This window comes from Ylistrum balloti, unplaced genomic scaffold, assembly GCF_031769215.1.
Source record: "Ylistrum balloti isolate Yb309-2 unplaced genomic scaffold, AGI_CSIRO_Ybal_v1 Utg371268, whole genome shotgun sequence".
Lineage (NCBI taxonomy): Eukaryota > Metazoa > Mollusca > Bivalvia > Pectinida > Pectinidae > Ylistrum > Ylistrum balloti.
The window spans coordinates 833,963-856,017 of NW_026782683.1; the positions used below are offsets into that span (position 1 = coordinate 833,963).

At 35.2% G+C, this 22,055-nt stretch overlaps 1 protein-coding gene across 1 annotated transcript; it reads right to left on the bottom strand.

Annotated features, from left to right (window-relative positions):
• Positions 1-336: 336 nt before the first annotated feature.
• LOC132561708 (tumor necrosis factor receptor superfamily member 11B-like) lies at positions 337-8,524 on the bottom strand. The gene is made up of 4 exons (XM_060226407.1): positions 8,197-8,524; positions 5,606-5,767; positions 4,005-4,130; positions 337-572 (listed from the first exon to the last, which is right to left on the bottom strand). The coding sequence occupies exons 1-4, from the start codon at positions 8,522-8,524 to the stop codon at positions 337-339; spliced, it is 852 nt and encodes a 283-aa protein (XP_060082390.1).
• Between the last annotated feature and the right edge of the window lie 13,531 nt (positions 8,525-22,055).

Sequence of the window (22,055 nt, forward strand, 5' to 3'; positions counted from 1 at the left end):
CAAAATAGACAAATTTCATTCAGATCTGATTCAGGTGTCTATAATATAGTATAAATGATACAGTCACATTTAGTGTCAAATAAACACACTGAAGGTACAAAACGAATCAGTGGTTAAATGTCGAGTATTTACTATAAGATATAGTCATAACATTGAAAATATTGAAATAAATAAGAGAATATCATGAGAAACCATAAAAACATTTTTAAATTAAATATTTTGACCTTTGATCTTAAGGTCACAGTAACAGTTAGGCTTTTATGAAGATTTCTTTCATGATTGAAATGTTCTCGCAAGGTCAGGGAATTATTAGAAGAACCAGAATAGAGGCCAAACTTAAACCATGTCTTCCTCCCATCTTTCGAGTGGAGAATTTTCAAGGACAGAGCTATTCGACAACTTCTCTGCTATGTCCTGGTGATTTTCTTCTATCAAGATGCGGATCAATGTATCTTTGGATAGCGAACCCCCTTGTTGCCATCTGAGGAGACACTGGTATATTTGCTCACGGACGGTGTCATTATCGTGTTGAATTTGTTGTATGACTGCTTTCCAATCACTTATATTAGCGTCTGTAAAAGAATAGGAAACAACTATTTACTGCAATATATCTAACGAAACACTATTACTTAAATAGTTACTTAATTTCATATATGGTAAATAACATTTTTCGGGGAAGTGATGTATAATTCAGATTTACACTTACAATATAAGACTTTAATATTCAATACAATTTATAATCTTATTTCCAAGACAAATATCTAAATCATCATTATTCTATGCATTACTGACAAAACACGCACAAACACACACACGCACACATACACACCCTCACCCCCCCTCCACACACACACCCTCACCCCCCCCCCCTCCACACACACACAAAATAATAATAGGAATGTTTTGTCCTACAAGTTCAGTCATGATAATCTGAATAGCGTTTGTTCAGTATATATTAACAAGTTAAATTATATAGTTAGAACATCTCTTTGATATACATGTATTACTGGGTCCTAGCATCACTGACTGTATAATGAAAAAAAAATCATTTAGAATGATTTATCGGGAAAACACTTATCAGTGTTTAGTGACTATAACTCTATATGTATTTACATTGCTACACCTGGCTTTACGATATTTGCATATAAAATGGTACTTTGTTTCTTGTTGTTAACAAGTTAAATTATATAGTTAGAACATCTCTTTGATATACATGTATTACTGGGTCCTAGCATCACTGACTGTATAATGAAAAAAAAATCATTTAGAATGATTTATCGGGAAAACACTTATCAGTGTTTAGTGACTATAACTCTATATGTATTTACATTGCTACACCTGGCTTTACGATATTTGCATATAAAATGGTACTTTGTTTCTTGTTGTTAACAAGTTAAATTATATAGTTAGAACATCTCTTTGATATACATGTATTACTGGGTCCTAGCATCACTGACTGTATAATGAAAAAAAAAAATCATTTAGAATGATTTATCGGGAAAACACTTATCAGTGTTTAGTGACTATAACTCTATATGTATTTACATTGCTACACCTGGTTTTACGATATTTGCATATAAAATGGTACATTGTTTCTTGTTGTAATAAGTGGAGATGAAGAAGTCCAAACGCTGTTCGGGTGTTGAAGGTTTATTGAGATGTAGGCTATGGAGAGATGGAACACTCGCATGCCTTCAGGAACCGGATACAAACTGGCTAGAAAAGAGGTCTTATTTATACTAGAATTGTTAATTAACTGATAAAGTATTGATACACATTAGCTAACAGGTAAACATGGATTGAAGTATACATGAGTTATCGACATGGTATTGCATACATCAATGGCAAGGATTCGGCTGTTTACAACAAAGTAAGGTTACAATCAGGGAACGAATTAATACATGAACATGTGTAGCAGACAAAAAACCTCTGGCCACAGTCAAAACATAATTGTTCACCGTAGATGTCAGTAATAAATTAACAAAGGCAGATACATTATGATGAAATACTGTTGAATAATTTAATCTTACATATTAACGTTTAATAGTTCACATATCCGAAAATTCTTTAAACGTTTCCGTAAGAGGTCGATATATGTTACACACACACGTATACGTCCTATTCAGCCTACACCTCATAGCTAAACGCCAGTTGTATTTTACCTGTTATATGACGCCAGGGAAAATATGCAGCACATCGTACCTTAGCCTCAAAACGCACCCTCTTAACATTGTTTATGACAACTTCCTGAACGCTGTATAACATCGGTTTGTTTGTTCTTTCGATATCCACACAGATATACCACCCAGCCAGCTACGTATATATTTCATTCATACAAATACCTGTACTGATATAGCATGTTACGTGGGTGGGGCTGTTTATGTGAGACATTTAATATCATACAGTGGCTATCATGTTCTTTCTTCAGCTATTTACATTTTATTTTTTAATTTTTTTTTTCACAGAGAACAGAGATAGGGAAAGAGTATGTAATATTTATGTCCACAACGAACTATGCACAATAACGGACTATAGAGAACCTATACAGAGTTTGCGAATGATCTGTCCAGTGATTCTTCGGAAATAGCGAAATCGAATTTATTTTTCTGATCAATCCAAAACAGTTATCTACAGATAGAGATAAGCATAATCGTAAGGGCGGACGGACGGTAGATTGAAACAGTCAACCAATAGCTGATGGTAGGCTGAAATTACCAACTAGTCAACAAAATCTTAGCTAGACACTAGATCAAAACATGAACAAGATCCACGTCCATAAAGATGTTCCAGTAAGAAAAGCGTCTTCTGCTTCACAAACAACATCAATCGTGATCAATTAAGGCAAATAACATCATAAATATTCAAGTAAAGATGTCTTGAAATATATATTAAGTAAAACGTATTTCATAGCAACAAGGAATACATAGACATATATTCATTATTAACAGAATTGTAACCTTTGCTATTACAATATTAAAATTGTCGCTATTAATATAGAATTATAAAGTTAATTATAGACGGTGATGCTATTAAAGATTTAACTAATAATAGTATCATATCCTTAATATGTGTCATCGTAGTTATTGATATAGCAGAACATTGGTCAGGCTTTCGGCCTTTTACATTTACTCGAGAAAAAACTTTATACAGTGTACAAAAGACACATAATTGAATAACAACTTTTCATAATATAAGGCTAAATAAAGTAGAGTCAAATAATTAGTTAATTTTCGTTAATAACTTGTTTGCAGACACACATTGACAACTTTGATGGTTTACATAAACAAATCGTGAAAAAGATAAAAATCTAATTATGAAGCCATGAAAAGGTACCGTGAAATTAGACGATTCGGTATAACACGATAAAAGCAATCATTAAGGCATCTGCCATAGCTCTCCATCCATTGGACTTTAGTTGCATTGACCCCAAATCGTTATATTACTCGTGAATCCCACACTCTGAACTCTTTTCCGTTTTAATCGTTTTCCCACAGAATTCGAAATATGACAAAATTAAGTAAAGAAAGAAGCTCCTCCAAACACCTTACGGGTCATTGATTAAGTCGTGGATTCACTAAGAATATTTCTGGCAGCCAGAGCTGGGGCTTGGGAGTTGGTAACTGCTATATTGAGGCATTTAACTCCAGGTTTGGAGAATTTTAAAATACGATAAATAATACTTTATTTAGAGGTCGTATTGTTTCCGGTATGATAAAACAGTTAGGCCTTCGGTTGACATAACAACACTCGAATGTTAACGTGGGCGAAAAACACTCATTGTTAATATCACCAAAACATAAAACAAATTTCATGATAAACATGATGCTGGGTTGATATTGGTAAACATCATTTTAACAACTTTGTTAATTTACAAGCTGCCAATTACCCATGTATATGAGATGCGTGCATGTGTTGCCTATAAATGTATTCGGGGGACTGTGATGTGTTCCATTACGTTTTCTAGTGTAGTGCAGAACTGAAGCAGACTTTATAAAGCTACATACCCAGAAAAAGAGACCGAATAACATTCTCCCAGTCTGATGTTAACTGTAAAGACAAGAACTGAAATATAGGTCTCCAGTCTATTTCCGACGATGTGCAGGATGTGACGGTCTTCAATGGACAAGTCTCTAAATTGGAATCACTGCGACAAAATATAGTAGTATATTGGTAAGATGAAAACAAACAACCTTTTTGATGTTTTGAATATGCATACGTAAAAACACAATGAAAATACTATTTCAGATAAACATTTTGATTTTTTGCTCTTAATGACTTAAGTGTTGCATTAGGACATTTCAATGTTCTTTTTACGGAACACAAGAACTTTCACTGCGATGATTAGATCTAATCTGTGAGCTCGTCGATGCCACCATCATAGAAGAAACTGGAGAAGGCATTCTCCTCTTTGCCACCTTTTTTTTAAAAGAGAATGTCCAGTTAATACTACTTTTCTATGCCGTAAAATAAAACCGTCAGAATGAAACATTGCATATCGTAAAAGACACGTATTATTGGGAAGTCTCCTACAGATTCTAAAGGGATATTGAAGAGCCAAACGTAATCTACTGTTTCAATTGCAGCACTCTGGATAGCTTAATGTCCTGGTTTTGAATATCTATTGCTTTCAGTGATTCTGTCAGTCTTGTGTTATCTACAACGTGACACGTTATTGACAATGAAAGCTTATATTCGTACGGAAGATAAAGAAATTATCACTTAAAAAAATTTCATAATTCACGCCTCAGTTATATAATCTGAATGTGGGGAGAACCGACCTCTTATCGTATGTTTCATTCTCAATCAAAAGACGCATTTGCCGTTGCTGAGACTTTCAACGCTTCAGAAACACACGACTATTTTGAGAATGTCACGAACAAAAAAATAAAAAAGGAGAGAATAAGGAAAATTAATTAAATATTACCTGTTGCTGTATAACTCGGAAGAACTATATCTGGTAGATTTCCGTTGACGTTCACGATATGTTATTATCAACAGAATAATTATAACACAAATCAAACCGACGTTCATTCCGAAAGAAATTTCCGTGGACACATTAAACCAGGATTCTGAAATAAATAATATTAGTGAGATAATACCACATGTTAATATCACTTTTAACAGGTTTTTCTCTGTATACATCTTAAGAAGTATACAATAGTGATGACCAATACTACTGTTTCTCGATTAATACATTAACATGCAATACAGTAATAGTTTGGTGTAATCATACGTTTACGAGAGACACGACAACGGACAACACCTGCAGATCAACTTGAATATAACGATGAACCAAGATAACACCACAAAAATCAAAAAGAAAATACCAACATGTCAACAAAATCATAATCAAAACTCAAATTCAGTAAACCATAACGCAAACTATCAGCAAAAGATTGGCATTGATGGAAATGTACAAGGAGAATAGGACCAGGTGTCCTAAAGAGTAAGTGTCTTCTGTTTCATGGATAGGCATCCAAAATCAAACTAATTGTTCATAGAATATGGCCATCATTTATGATAAGAACATTTTTATTTTTCGTATTTCCTACATTTTATTTTTTTGGACTGTCATTGGTAATTAACCAAGATCCTAAACACTTACGTGTTTGTACATTACAAATGCTGTCATGTGTTGTATTGCATTTCTGGAAAATATCATCATGAGGGCATTGGGTGCATAGATAGCAGGGTTCACCTGACATATCCGGAGAAAATGTTATCCCCGGTCTGCATTTCGCGCACACAGGTCCATGTTCTGGTGTAGCTATAAACAAAATATTGAACATTTTTGTTGTGAAATTATGCATTATATTATGATAATTTTCAGGCTGTTTTGAAATCGAAGCGTTTGAAAGACAACAATAACATTTGTTTACCTCTTTCAGTAAATATATCTTATTTTTTTTTTCTTGAATAACAATCAATCTTTGCTTTTTTCTCGGCTACCTTCCATGAAATAGTTTTTTCGTCTTTTATTATAAAGAAAGGGTATGATAACAATCAAGTGGAAATGCTAAGCTTTCATTTGAAATAACAAGCTTTAAACTGCATGGAAACCTAAAATTGTCAGGTATATAAAAATAATAAATTTATTGAATAACAGTGTAAATGCTGTTCCTCATTTAGATTTTGACTTATTTTTTATCACTTTGGATTTTCCTCAGTCGTTTCCTAGACTTTAAAATTTAAGAACTTATCATCACTGACGAGTCGTAGAAGGCGAAAAAGCTTTTATGATGCAGTTAAATTCATTCTTTGGCATTAATGTTCATTTTGTATCTTTTTGTTCATTCTTCATACACGTGTTCTATCTTACACTGTTGTAGATGCGTGTATTTATTCATACACTGTACATCACTCGGATTTCGCGAGCATAATTCTTCAGACATCTACCGCAAATATATGATTTTGCTACCTAGAAAGTACTTTACATTCGCGAATAAGGAGCTATTATATATTCGGATTCTGCAAAACGCCGATATCGGTAGCGGAATTAACATGGATACAAATATTTCCTAATCAATTTCGCGATTGTTTTTTTTTTGCGTTTTAACGCGGAAATAAATCCCATGCGAACCAATAAGTGATTTACAGTATATGGATCGACAAATGTATCTACAGTATACACACATAATACACTCACTTTATCCTTCTTTCAAAATATGTTGCTATCATAAAATCCCCTTTAAGTACATAAAGACGAACATAAATGTATGATTTATCACGTTTATTACGTGTGTATCAATATGTGTGTGATCGTAATGTGTAAATGCATCTTGATGTCTTTTATACAAACTTAATCTACAAACTACATTATATTTCCTATGTATCAATCATATATTCTTCATTCTGAACTGTCCAGTTAGAATATGCGTGTTTTTTGTTAAAACTCTTATTATCAATAGTATGCCTTTAATATATTATTGTAGAACTAGGACGACTGTTAAAAACACTTTCGTTACCAAATTAACTTGCATGATGGGTATTGTGGCCCTGGTGTTATCTTCCCGTGGCTTTTCCTGAATTATTTTAGGAAGCATTTACGTCTCATTTTGACAACATTTTGACGAATGTGTTTGTGAACGACAATTTTATTGTATACTTTAGTTCTGACGCGGGACCTAGAAACATGCTCGTCACTTTCCGTGAATGAAAAACTTTGCACAAATGATTCAGCGACGAAACCCCGAACAGCCGAAAAATGGCGTGTTTTTTATAACTTCTCCGTCTTGATGGCATGCCGCAATTTTCAAACTCTTAACGGGAATTCAAGAGGAACAACTCAAAGGACGGTTGCACGACACTGGATTACAGCGTGTCAAACTAAAGTGATATCTAGCTATCGTGTAAAAATATACCTCTAAGACAAGAGAAATAATTAGCTTATTCTGATATCAACATAAAGTAAACAAAGCAATTAGGAACATAGCGACAGTTTGTATTAAACCTTGACACATTTTATATATTACACTACTAGTTTTGTTAAAAACAAAACCCGTTCAAATATATATTTTAACTTGGATTTACATACACCAGCAAACATTTAATTAATTAAATAAAATCAAACGCAGTCACTCCAATGCTAGTTGGTGCATTACTGCATTATCCGGGGTTAAATTGTGTGAGTATGCATAAAATAAAATTTACAATGAATAATTCACCACAGCAATGTCAGTGAATATGCTTATAGCTAGTATCATGAGTGTGCTTTCTCATGTAATAAATGCATGTTCTGTTTATTCCAATATTTGGCCCGTTATCCAGTGAATTTGTCCACTATATATTGTGCTTTCATTTAACAGAACAATAATGTAATATAACCTGCAGTGTTTTCCATTGACCCGGTAAGAAGTCGATAGTGAGGTCAGAACATGGACAATGATGTCTTGAAATTAAAATTAAGCAACAAAATGGCTGCCCCCGACTAGATTTTTTCTCAACATTTTACTTTAAGACCTATGAAAAAAAACTGAGTTATATGTGATAAACAATATCTTCAATTTGTTTCCATTTCATATGAGATTTCATGTAACTCCATAAGACACGAGAAATAAAATCTAAGACTCTTTTCAGATATGAATGAAAACGCATTGAAAATTATATGTGTGTATATGTGTGCGTGTGCGTGATGTACATTTATATATGAAGAAAACAAAATAAATTGAGAAAGAGCGAACATCAAATAAAGCTTACCTTGTTGGAGTAGCCCTGATCCTGGTTCACAGCCTTTGATGGGTTTACACTTCGCATGAGATTTGGGGTTTTCAAGAATCTTTCCATCAGGGCAATCACACACCATGTCCGCAGTGGCGTTACACTTTTGCACAGGAACCAGAATTTCTGACTCACAATGAGCCATGCAGGGAGCACAGAAAACTGCTTTATTGTAGGTACTAGAAAATGTGTTTTTAGGACATGGCTTGCACAAAGCTATGGTGTTATGAACCTGGCAGTCATTTAGATAGAAATAACCTGGGGGACACAAAATGCACGTCATGCCAGTTTCAGTGATGTAGGTCATCTCGGTCTGGCTCTGAAAATTGTACAAAAGACACACAAGTTAATAACACCTATTGTTACAAATTAAGATAAAGTGGAGTCATACAATGACGTAAACTGCGTCATACAGCTGTTTCTTACTTGTATAACACGTAAGTGATGCTACATCATACAGCTGTTTCGTCCTTGTACAACACGTAAGTGATGCTGCATCATACAGCTGTTTCTTCCTTGTATAACACGTAAGTGATGCTGCATCATACAACTGTTTCTTCCTTGTATAACACGTAAGCGATGCTACATCATACAACTGTTTCTTCCTTGTATAACACGTAAGCGATGCTACATCATACAGCTCTTTCTTCCTTGTATAACACGTAAGTGATGCTGCATCATACAGCTGTTTCTTCCTTGTATAATACGTAAGTGATGCTGCATCATACAGCTGTTTCTTCCTTGTATAACACGTAAGTGATGCTACATCATACAGCTGTTTCGTCCTTGTAGGACTCGTCAGTGATGCTACATCATACAGCTATTTCGTCCTTCGAGGACTCGTCAGTGATGCTACATCATACAGCTGTTTCGTCCTTGTAGGACTCGTCAGTGATGCTACATCATACAGCTGTTTCGTCCTTCGAGGACTCGGCAGTGATGCTACATCATACAGCTGTTTCGTCCTTCTAGGACTCGTCAGTGATGCTACATCATTCCGCAGTTTCGTCCTTCTAGATCTCATCAGTGATGCTACATTATACCGCTGTTTCGTCCTTCGAGGACTCGGCAGTGATGCTACATCATACCGCTGTTTCGTCCTTCGAGGACTCGGCAGTGATGCTACATCATACAGCTGTTTCGTCCTTCGAGGACTCGGCAGTGATGCTACATCATACAGCTGTTTCGTCCTTCGAGGACTCGGCAGTGATGTTACACCATACCGCTGTTTCGTCCTTCGAGGACTCGGCAGTGATGCTACATCATACCGCTGTTTCGTCCTTCGAGGACTCGGCACTGATGCTACATCATACACCTGTTTCGTTCTTCGAGGACTCGGCAATGATGCTACATCATTCCGCTGTTTTGTCCTTCGAGGACTCGGCAGTGATGCTACATCATATAGTTGTTTCGTCCTTCTAGGACTCGTCAGTGATGCTTCGTCATACAGCTGTTTTGTCCTTCGAGGACTCGGCACTGATGCTACATCATACACCTGTTTCGTTCTTCGAGGACTCGGCAATGATGCTACATCATACCGCTGTTTTGTCCTTCGAGGACTCGGCAGTGATGCTACATCATATAGTTGTTTCGTCCTTCTAGGACTCGTCAACGATGCTTCATCATACAGCTGTTTCGTCCTTCGAGGACTCGGCAGTGATGCTACATCATACACCTGTTTCGTTCTTCGAGGACTCGGCAATGATGCTACATCATTCCGCTGTTTTGTCCTTCGAGGACTCGGCAGTGATGCTACATCATATAGTTGTTTCGTCCTTCTAGGACTCGTCAACGATGCTTCATCATACAGCTGTTTCGTCCTTCGAGGACTCGGCAGTGATGCTACATCTTACAGCTGTTTCGTCCTTCGAGGACTCGGCAGTGATGCTACATCATATAGTTGTTTCGTCCTTCGAAGACTCGTCAGTGATGCTACATCATACAGCTGTTTCATCCTTCGAGGACTCGGCAGTGATGCTACATCATACAGCTGTTTCGTCCTTCGAGTACTCGGCAGTGATGCTAAGGGTGTATATTTTAAATCTAGGAGATCAAAAGTGAGCAAAGGAAATGTCAAGGAGGTGTATTATCTTCAAAGTGAATAAATTTTGTAAAAAAGTGTATATGTGATAAATTTAATTTGCAAAATGTCAGGAATTTCGATATAGGAGGATAATATACCTATAAATAATAATATTGAGCGTCAAATCAACACAGAATATAGAAGTCATAAAGACTGACACTTCTATAATGATAAAACGTACGTTTTACACTCAAATGTTTTATTGACACAAGATCCTGAGAAGATACTGACATGTAAAATGCATATAAGAATGTTCAGTATTTTAATGTGCATACTGGAATTTAATTTTTATCTTGTGATGATAATTATACTTGGTTTCAGTGAACACAATACAGTGGTCCTTGTACTTCTCTTCTGCCTTTTTGTAGACACTGATAGAGACGAAAAACTGAAAGAATTACTACTCCGTTCTGTAGAGATTAGGGGGAGGGGGCTGTTTTATACAAATACAGTTATAAGGGGAGGAAAGAGAATTTCATTAGAAAATGTACTGACGACTTGGTACATAACTTTCCAAGATATTTAAGTCTGATATTTACATGTTGTGTGTTGTTGGAAAAGTTTACGCTTCCAGAACACTCTGTGTAAATGTCTTGTTTATATTTTGTCCTTGTTTCATCATGTTTCAGTTCTATTGATAGTCTGTCGATCTTTTTGTCTATTCCAGAATATGTACAGAATAAGACTTTTAAAAACAAAAAAAGAAACTTTATACTTACGAAAACGAATGCTTGAAAGGCTTCTGGTATCATCGCAAACAATAGAATCACAAAAACAAACATTCTCTTATCTGGAAGAAAAAAAGAAGACTTTCTTGAAAGCTTGCAGTCTCCATGTGACGTGTATATAACTATATTCAACGATTCCGTGAATTTGTAATTTGTGAGCTTCATAAAAGATTCATTTTTATTTCCCATATTTGACTCTTTTCTTCAGCCCCCATGGGAAGGGGGAGTGGGGTGGGGTGGGGTTGTTTGTAGAGGAAACGTAATTGGTTTATACAAAAATGTGCCCCCCTTAATTGAGGTGCTCTATGTTCGATTGGGTAAAAACTGTTCATTCGCACCGATGATGGCTTTATATAGGTTTTTTCGATACACCCAAAGTACACCTTGCTGTTCTAAATCAAAATGTGATCTACTTCCCTGTTCCCAGGTGTAGTACCATTCCTATGTCACTTCGCACGTGAACATATACTATATGCCAAATAATGGTAGGATAGGTAATGAAAGTGAAAATCGAAAATACGAATAAGGCAAATGAAAGACTGGCGCTGATATTATTCCTTTATCCCCAAATCTTAATTTCTTGATAATACAAAAAGAAAGTACGAATTGATAGCATGTCACAGGAAAAACTATCACAACTAATTGTACAGAACCAATGTAATTAATATCACATTTTAATTCATATTAAGTCACAGGAAATATTATGTCAAACGTTGCGCATATTTATCATACACGAGTCGTTCTTTAGGGAGTTAGTAGTAGTTTTAGGGACTTACTGTGGAGAAAAGATGTCGGGATAGGTACAACGCATATCGAATATCAAGCTACAGTCACTAAAACGAACATTTTACACGTTGAATAACCGATACATTATGTCCAATCGGAAGTATCAACAACGTAAGGTGATAACATTACTATCATCGTGTGTTTTAATAATCTGTGTATAATGGTTAACACAATGTCTCGATAACTCACCTTCCCCGCTACACTCCGTTATCAAATTGTCCTTGTTATACTGCTATGAGTCCTGAACGAGGAAGCGTGGTACATAAACGTAAGTATATTTTAGAACATATAAAACGTGACTTAACTTTTAAATTATATACGTACGATTTGTATATGATGATAGACATGTAAATCAAGGTTTACAGCTTGTTGAAGCCTCAATTCTATGTGACAAACAATCCAAGCAGACTATAAATATAAACACGCAATTAAAGCTCTATTTATAGGTCTCCCATGTAAGTAAAATTACTACTGTGAACAGGGCATAAAATATAATGTCTTACGTCATTATGTACTAACAGTTTGGCAAGGTGACGCAGGACTTTCGGCAAGAGTTTGCGTCATCGTACTTTTCCTTTGGAGATATCTTGGATTTCTGTTTTCACAACAGATAGTGTAATAATGAATTCTAATGAGACAAAAGCAGGAGAAAACACACACAAGGTCCACTAGACAGGGCAGTTATTTCCATTGTAGGTTTTTCCGTTTTTAAGAAGGCAAGGTAAGACTCCGATTATGCAAGGGGACACACAATCAGTTGGCAACGACATGCAGTGATATCATGCTTGCTATGTTTAACACGTGAGCTTTCTATAGAGATTCTGATATAATTAGATACACGTGCAATAGATGATATTATGCCAGCTATGTTTAACAATAATAGCATGGATGTTTTTACCTATTTACTACCTTATACACTCTGACTAGCATAATGGTATATCTTAATCTACTGCTTCTAGAAATATCTCTTTCTTATTATATATATATATATAGCTTGGTATATTGTTATCTCAACATTTCTTTAATTTGCTTACCTGTATATACCCAAGTACCAAATAACTGGTAAAAAGAATGAGAAACCTGGGACGGAATCAGAATTCCAAAGGGAAATCAGGAATAAGGATAGATTACACCAAATATATACGTAGATTGAATCATTCATGCGACGTTCTGAAATTCAGGCAGCAGAAAAACAAAGTTAACAATACGAATAAGTATGCTTGTTTGAAAATATTTACGGTATTATTGACAATTTTGCTTTAAAAGATTTTAAATAATATTGAAAAATTATCCATCCACGCATTGGTAAAAAAATCAAATGAAATTCCCCATTATATAGCAGAAAAAAAGCATATATACTTACCACAGTTTTCCTTTTTTTGTTGCATCGCTAAGAATATAGACGAGAATATCCTCCCGGATTTTCCTTCACTATACCCTTATTCAATTGAAAAATATTGTTTTATCTGAAACTGAAATAAAGGATATTGTTGTCTCACTAAAGCCAAACAAAGCTACCAGCAAAATGCCAAAGTAGTCATGAAATGCTAAAATATACCGTGGACATTATTTGTATACCTCTCCGGTTGCTTTCCAATTCATCTCTAAGTCAAGGGTATCTCAAGGTCAGTGAAAAGCAGCTTAAGTCTTACCTCTATTTAAAAAGGATTAACTTTGTTGTCTTCTAATTATAGACCAATATCTCCTCTTAGTGCTGCCAGTAAAGTGCAAACATCTGTTTAGCTTTATCATTGTTATAACCATTTATATTTTGGTTGAATATTAATGTTATTTGTGAAATCTTATTTTTACTTTCAAGAATGTTTCCTGACGACACCTCGCTCGCATATTCTTCAAATAATAGCGAAGGAACCAAATATTACATTAACCATGATTTAACAGCGATTGATCAGGAATCAAGGTTTAAGCATAACGGACCTAGTTGGTTTACTGGTTCGTTAGAGGAAATGACGTTTATTTGAATTTCAATAACACGATGTTGACAAATAATGCCACACACAAACATCTTGGGGCAGCTTTCAATGAAAAGGGCAAGTTGGAATTACATTTCGCGAATATTGTCAAATCAGCCTTTAAACATTTGTCTGTTTTACGAAAACTGTGAAAACAGTGAATAAAGAAATTCTATCTAAACTGTATATGGTATTAATCAAACCTAAGTGTGGAATGTTTGTAACGTTGCAGATTCTGAAGAAAAAATGAAAAAAGGAATCATCTTGAAGTTGCCTGAATAAGCACAAATTTGACTTCATTTGCTAGTAAGCAGTCTTGATGTAGTGAAACTGTCTGGGAAAACTTGCCGACTGACGAAAACATATACATATACAGTTCAACATACTGTATATATTCACATCATATCAAGTTAATTAACTGAACTTGTGATAAGGGAAGCTGCATACCTCCACCTGTACACACTAAAGTTTTTTTGTTTTCTTTCTTTATATATAAACATATATTTATTTTAATCCTGAAATGTTGCCGTTACATGTTTGTAACGGAAGAGGATTCTCCTAAGTTGTTTAACTTGTGTCCAATTCCATTTGACATTTCCAAATAAAATATGTTTAAACTAAACTAAGTGGTTCGGTATGTATAGAATACAACTGAATGTCACCCAAGTAAACAGAATGACCGTCAGTAACTTCCGGTGTCATGTCTGAACATATTTGACATGATCTAGAAGTCATCATAAACAAATAACTAAAACATAAGACATGACAAAGTTTGTAGAGTCTACTTTTATACATTGATCTGACAGTTACGACATGACATCCGTTACAAACTGAAGTCCTTATGTTAGTTCGCACTTACTGACAGGAGTAAAATCAACCATACGGACATGCTTTCGGATGGAGCCAAGCGGAGAAGGTGCCAACCGCAAAGGCTCAAGTATTCCGCTTTTAGGGAACCTGATCTTCAGAATCTCGACGCGATCACCTGATGTGTAGAAGTCCTTGCGGGGGTCTCATTAACAAAACGGGGAGGAATGTTGTGGAAAAGGATATCTGGATGCACACGGCGCATTGTGTTGACGTTATCTTGGACGAATTGGCCATCACGACACGCTCGATCATATGTCAACTTGTCCAGAAGGTGATGTGCGACGGTGTGTTACAATATCGAGTGTAGTGTTATGGTTATGATATGGCTAGGCGGACGATCATGCTATAAGACAGTACGAGTTTTCTCCCTTCATAGTGAGTTTTCCGGATTTTATTGTTTCCGGATTATTTCTGTGACCGGTTTTGTAACTTTTTTTTGACGAGAGAATAAAATGGAAGAACAGAGCTGGAACGTGTTGTCCTCGATCAGCCCAGTCTGAGTATAATTCCCCAAACCAACACCGTTGCCACGCTAAAGTAGTTTGCACCCGGTCATACCTGAGAATAGACGTGTTTTCCACGCTCTCGGTGTGATTGCAAACTATATCATACAGACCTGTTCTGTACTATATATCTACGCATCATTCTCCTATATTTATATACATTTACAACATATATGATGAAAACCACACAATGTCAAAATGCCCCATGTCATTGGGCCTGAATAGAGCACGGTACTTATTCTTTAACACCATATATCAATTTAGGTATACAAAGGACCGTAGTTTGGTATCTGTACATAATTAATTGAATGGGGTCACACGTCCATGACGCGACATAGGCTGAAATAAATAGCACTTAACTATGGCTCATACGTACAGTTTGAAAGTTTTACAAACAAATGTAACTGTGTTAAGTTAAAATTTGACCTTTTTTTTATCCAAAATGCACAAAAATTACCGAAAACCTGTTGTTATTACCCCCAGGGGATAGTATATAGTATACTCTGTACATACTGGTCAATATATCAATCTTAGTCGTTTTACAGGATCAATTCTCAAAATAGCCTGGGCCACATGTGGACGGATGTCAAGATGAACACCATAAATAGAGAATGAACAGACAAGAAAGAAAAATATCGAAATTCAAACTGTGCGACGGGTGCAACACGATTCTGTGTAACGGCAGACGGTCACTTGTGGGCGCAGTAAAAAGACTCGAAGACGGGATTTGGGTATTAACTCCGGAAGTAAATCTGTCATTTTCGGCTGTCCATTGCTTTGAGAATTCTTGAACCAGTCGTTATATGTAAGTTATCGACGTGAATCTACGACATATTTACGTAGCAATGTAGCGTGCGTCGTTGAAGAAAGCGGGAATCCGCTTAATATTTTCCACGATCTTAGACAAAATGACTAATAAAGCTTTCATACTTATACCTCGCCAAAGATATTGATGATTGACGACAGACTAAAGTCATTGTTTTAACGACATACTTATACCTCGCCAAAGATATTGATGATTGACGACAGACTAAAGTCATTGTTTTAACGACATACTTATACCTCGCCAAAGATATTGATATTGATAAAGTCATTGTTTTAACGACATACTTATACCTCGCCAAAGATATTGATGATTGACGACAGACTAAAGTCATTGTTTTAACGACATACTTATACCTCGTCAAAGATATTGATGATTGACGACAGACTAAAGTCATTGTTTTAACGACATACTTATACCTCGCCAAAGATATTGATGATTGACGACAGACTAAAGTCATTGTTTTAACGACATACTTATACCTCGCCAAAGATATTGATGATTGACGACAGACTAAAGTCATTGTTTTAACGACATACTTATACCTCGCCAAAGATATTGATGATTGACGACAGACTAAAGTCATTGTTTTAACGACATACTTATACCTCGCCAAAGATATTGATGATTGACGACAGACTAAAGTCATTGTTTTAACGACATACTTATACCTCGCCAAAGATATTGATGATTGACGACAGACTAAAGTCATTGTTTTAACGACATACTTATACCTCGCCAAAGATATTGATGATTGACGACAGACTAAAGTCATTGTTTTAACGACATACTTATACATAATTAAACTGTATAGGGGCTTTTTATGAAATTGCTTTGTATAAGTCATTAAACCATAGCAGGGAAGCTGTTCGTAGCTCAGGCTTAAGACCGAACCCGTGGCCTTGATTGATTTTGGACATTAAGCTCAAGAATAAAGTGATCCCAGGTGCGGCATTAGGAATCAGTACAATTTAATGCCTTATTAAGACAGAAACATCATAATGATGATTTTTACATCTTATATTAGATACCAATAGCCGTGTTCGCGTCAGTCGATTGTGACGCGAGAGAGAAGAAAGGTATTTAGGTTGTTTTAAGCAACACTCTTTCATCACAACAAGGAATTGCGACAACGTGAATAACATCAACCGCAGACCCATTAAAGGGTTATAAAAAGTGGCAGTTTTACCTCGTCCAACAAACCATCCACCTCCCAAACACATTCACTACTTCCGCCTTGCGTTAACTGTTTAAATTTGACAAATAAATAATCCAAAAGAGAATGCCTCTGTGTAAAATATATTTGTTGTTTTAAGCTCTAGCTATGGATGTATACTCTTTTTACAGCAGAAATCAGTGCTTATTTCCTAAAATCATTACTTATTTCCTAAAATCGTTGCTTATTTCCTAAAATCGTTGCTTATATCCTAAAATCATTACTTATTTCCTAAAATAATTGTTTATTTCCTAAAACCGTTGCTTATATCCTAAACTCATTGCTTATATCCTAAAATCGTTGCTTATTTTTTTAGGAAATAAGCAACGATTTTAGGATATAAACAACGAATTTAGGAAATAAGCAATGATTTTAAATCGTTGTTTATATCCTAAAATCGTTGCTTATATCCTAAAATCATTACTTATTTCCTAAAATCGTTGCTTATCTCCTAAAATCGTTGCTTATTTCCTAAAATAATTGTTTATTTCCTAAAACCGTTGCTTATATCATAAAATCGTTGCTTATCTCCTAAAATCATTACTTATTTCCTAAAATCGTTGATTATCTCCTAAAATCGTTGCTTATTTCCTAAAATCGTTGCTTATTTTCCTAAATTCGTTGTTTATATCCTAAAATCATTACTTATTTCCTAAAATCGTTGATTATATCCTAAACTCGTTGCTTATTTCCTAAAATCGTTACTTATCCTAAAATCGTTGCTTATATCCTAAAATCGTTGCTTATTTCCTAAAATAACTGCTTATTTCCTAAAAACGTTGCTTATTTCCTTAACTCGTTGCTTATATCCTAAAATCGTTGCTTATTTTCTAAAATCGTTGCTTATATCCTAAAATCATTACTTATTTCCTAAAATCGTTGCTTATCTCCTAAAATCGTTGCTTATTTCCTAAAATAATTGTTTATTTCCTAAAACCGTTGCTTATATCCTAAACTCGTTGCTTATTTCCTAAAACCGTTGCTTATATCCTAAACTCGTTGCTTATATCCTAAAATCGTTGCTTATTTCCTAAAATCGTTGTTTATATCCTAAAATGATTGCTTATTTCCTAAAATCGTTGTTTATATCCTAAAATCATTGCTTATATCCTAAAATCGTTGTTTATACCCTAAAATCATTGCTTATTTCCTAAATTCGTTGTTTATATCCTAAAATCGTTGCTTATTTCCTAAAATCGTTGTTTATATCCTAAAATCGTTGCTTATTTCCTAAAATAGTTGCTTATTTCCTAAAATCGTTGTTTATATCCTAAAATCATTGCTTATTTCCTAAAATCGTTGCTTATTTCCTAAAATCGTTGTTTATACCCTAAAATCATTGCTTATTTCCTAAATTCGTTGTTTATATCCTAAAATCGTTGCTTATTTCCTAAAATCGTTGTTTATATCCTAAAATCGTTGCTTATATCCTAAAATCATTACTTATTTCCTAAAATCGTTGCTTATCTCCTAAAATCGTTGCTTATTTCCTAAAATAATTGTTTATTTCCTAAAACCGTTGCTTATATCCTAAACTCGTTGCCTATTTCCTAAAACCGTTGCTTAAATCCTAAACTCGTTGCTTATATCCTAAAATCGTTGTTTATATCCTAAAATCGTTGTTTATATCCTAAAATCGTTGCTTATTTCCTAAATTCGTTGTTTATATCCTAAAATCGTTGCTTATTTCCTAAAATCGTTGTTTATATCCTAAAATCGTTGCTTATTTCCTAAAATAGTTGCTTTTTTCCTAAAATCGTTGTTTATATCCTAAAATGATTGCTTATTTCCTAAAATCGTTGTTTATATCCTAAAATGATTGCTTATTTCCTAAAATCGTTGCTTATATCCTAAAATCATTGCTTTATATCCTAAAATCGTTGCTTATTTCCTAAAATAAAATCGTTGTTTAGTTGCTTATCCTAAAATGATTGCTTATTTCCTAAAATCGTTGTTTATATCCTAAAATCATTGCTTATTTCCTAAAATCGTTGTTTATATCCTAAAATCGTTGCTTATTTCCTAAAATAGTTGCTTATTTCCTAAAATCGTTGTTTATATCCTAAAATCATTGCTTATTTCCTAAAATCGTTGTTTATATCCTAAAATCGTTGCTTATTTCCTAAAATCGTTGTTTATATCCTAAAATCGTTGCTTATTTCCTAAAATCGTTGCTTATATTGCTTATATCCTAAAATCGTTGTTTATACCCTAAAATCGATGCTTATATCCTAAAATCGTTGCTTATATTCTAAAATTGTTGCTTATATCCTAAAATCGTTGCTTATATTCTAAAATTATTGCTTATTTCCTAAATTTTTTGTTTATACCCTAAAATCGATGTTCATTTCTTAAACTCGTTGCTTATATCCTAAACTCGTTGCTCATTTCCTAAAATCGTTACTTATCCTAAAATCATTGCTTATTTCCTAAAACCATTGCGTTTCTACCTAAAAGTCGGTAGCGTTAAACCTTATCTGAAATATTGTAAAAAGTTAAAACGTAAACTTTAAATATCTAACCATATAAGAGTTGTCGCCCCTACATTAGGTAATCATACCAAGTCGACCTGGAAGCTATCAGATGTAAAATTCACACTTTAAGACTGACATGACAGGTTTGCTTGTTATTGTGTGTACAGAAAAGGCCTCCAATAACTTGATCCTTGTCCGCAAACATTACATTCCCTGTATACAAAACCAATAGGGCTTGCGTAAAAACCAGCAAACCCACTCTAGTATGCAATCTTTTACAAGACGAAATACTGGCTAATCATGCTTCGGTATTACAATCATCTAGACTATCTGTAATGATACGGCCTTATTGTGATGTTGTTTACTCAAGAAGAAGAATTAAAGGTATTCTCGTGCAGTAAGTCGTCAACTGAAGAACAAACTTGTAGCACAGAGTTTCAACCGATGCAGGTTGATGAAAATTATGGGTCTGGGGGGGTTCCGTTGTACGATATAAAGCTGAACGTGATTGATGCTTGTTATTTAGCCTGCTGGCTCCGTTGTATGATATAAAGCTGGACATGTTTGACGCTTGTTAGTTTGTCTGCTGGTTCCGTTGTACAATATGAAGCTGAACGTGTTTGATGCTTGTTATTTAGCCTGCTGGCTCCGTTGTATGATATAAAGCTGGGCATGTTTGACGCTTGTTAGTTTGCCTGTTGGTTCCGTTGTAAGATATGAAGCTGAACGTGTTTGATGTTCGTTAGGTTGCCTGTTGGTTCCGTTGTATGATATAAAGCTGGACATGTTTGACGCTTGTTAGTTTGCCTGTTGGTTCCGTTGTAAGATATGAAGCTGAACGTGTTTGATGTTGTTAGTTTGCCTGTTGGTTCCGTTGTAAGATATGAAGCTGAACGTGTTTGATGCTTGTTAGTTTGCCTGTTGGTTCCGTTGTAAGATATGAAGCTGAACGTGTTTGATGTTGTTAGTTTGCATGTTGGTTCCGTTGTAAGATATGAAGCTGAACGTGTTTGATGCTTGTTAGTATACCTTACGGTTCTATATCGTGATATGAGGCTGGACGTGTTTGATGCTTGTTAGTTTGCCTGTTGGTTCCGTTGTAAGATATGAAGCTGAACGTGTTTGATGCATGTTAGTTTGCCTGTTGGTTCCGTTGTACAATATGAAGCTGAACGTGTTTGATGCATGTTAGTTTGCCTGTTGGTTCCGTTGTAAGATATGAAGCTGAACGTGTTTGATGTTGTTAGTTTGCTTGTTGGTTCCGTTGTAAGATATGAAGCTGAACGTGTTTGATGTTCGTTAGGTTGCCTGTTGGTTCCGTTGTAAGATATGAAGCTGAACGTGTTTGATGTTGTTAGTTTGCCTGTTGGTTCCGTTGTAAGATATGAAGCTGAACGTGTTTGATGTTGTTAGTTTGCCTGTTGGTTCCGTTGTAAGATATGAAGCTGAACGTGTTTGATGTTGTTAGTTTGCCTGTTGGTTCCGTTGTACGATATAAAGCTGAACGTGTTTGATGTTGTTAGTTTGCCTGTTGGTTCCGTTGTACGATATAAAGCTGAACGTGTTTGATGTTGTTAGTTTGCCTGTTGGTTCCGTTGTAAGATATGAAGCTGAACGTGTTTGATGTTGTTAGTTTGCATGTTGGTTCCGTTGTAAGATATGAAGCTGAACGTGTTTGATGTTGTTAGTTTGCCTGTTGGTTCCGTTGTACGATATAAAGCTGAACGTGTTTGATGCTTGTTAGTTTGCCTGTTGGTTCCGTTGTAAGATATAAAGCTGGACGTGTTTGATGCATGTTAGTTTGCCTGTTGGTTCCGTTGTAAGATATGAAGCTGAACGTGTTTGATGTTGTTAGTTTGCCTGTTGGTTCCGTTGTAAGATATAAAGCTGAACGTGTTTGATGCTTGTTAGTTTGCCTGTTGGTTCCGTTGTAAGATATGAAGCTGAACGTGTTTGATGTTGTTAGTTTGCCTGTTGGTTCCGTTGTAAGATATGAAGCTGAACGTGTTTGATGTTGTTAGTTTGCCTGTTGGTTCCGTTGTAAGATATGAAGCTGAACGTGTTTGATGTTGTTAGTTTGCCTGTTGGTTCCGTTGTAAGATATAAAGCTGAACGTGTTTGATGTTGTTAGTTTGCCTGTTGGTTCCGTTGTACGATATAAAGCTGAACGTGTTTGATACTTGTTAGTTTGCCTGTTGGTTCCGTTGTACGATATAAAGCTGAACGTGTTTGATACTTGTTAGTTTGCTGCCTGTTCGTTTTGTTGTACGATATAACGTTCGGATTGGCTTGGAGTGGGTATACATGGCGGGTGTCGTCGATAAAGCAGAAGACGCTTACTCTAGTCTTTCTCTGCTTCTTTTACCTTTTCATGAGTATCCT

Excerpts from the sequence above, each read along its gene's own strand:
- LOC132561708 (XM_060226407.1), bottom strand. The coding sequence starts at position 8,524 with ATGACCTACATCACTGAAACTGGCATGACGTGCATTTTGTGTCCCCCA. Across the intron at positions 5,768-8,196 it reads ATCAGGGCTACTCCAACAAG|CTACACCAGAACATGGACCT; the intron begins GTAAGCTTTATT and ends TTTTGTTTATAG. Across the intron at positions 4,131-5,605 it reads CATTTGTAATGTACAAACAC|AGACTTGTCCATTGAAGACC; the intron begins GTAAGTGTTTAG and ends ATTCCAATTTAG.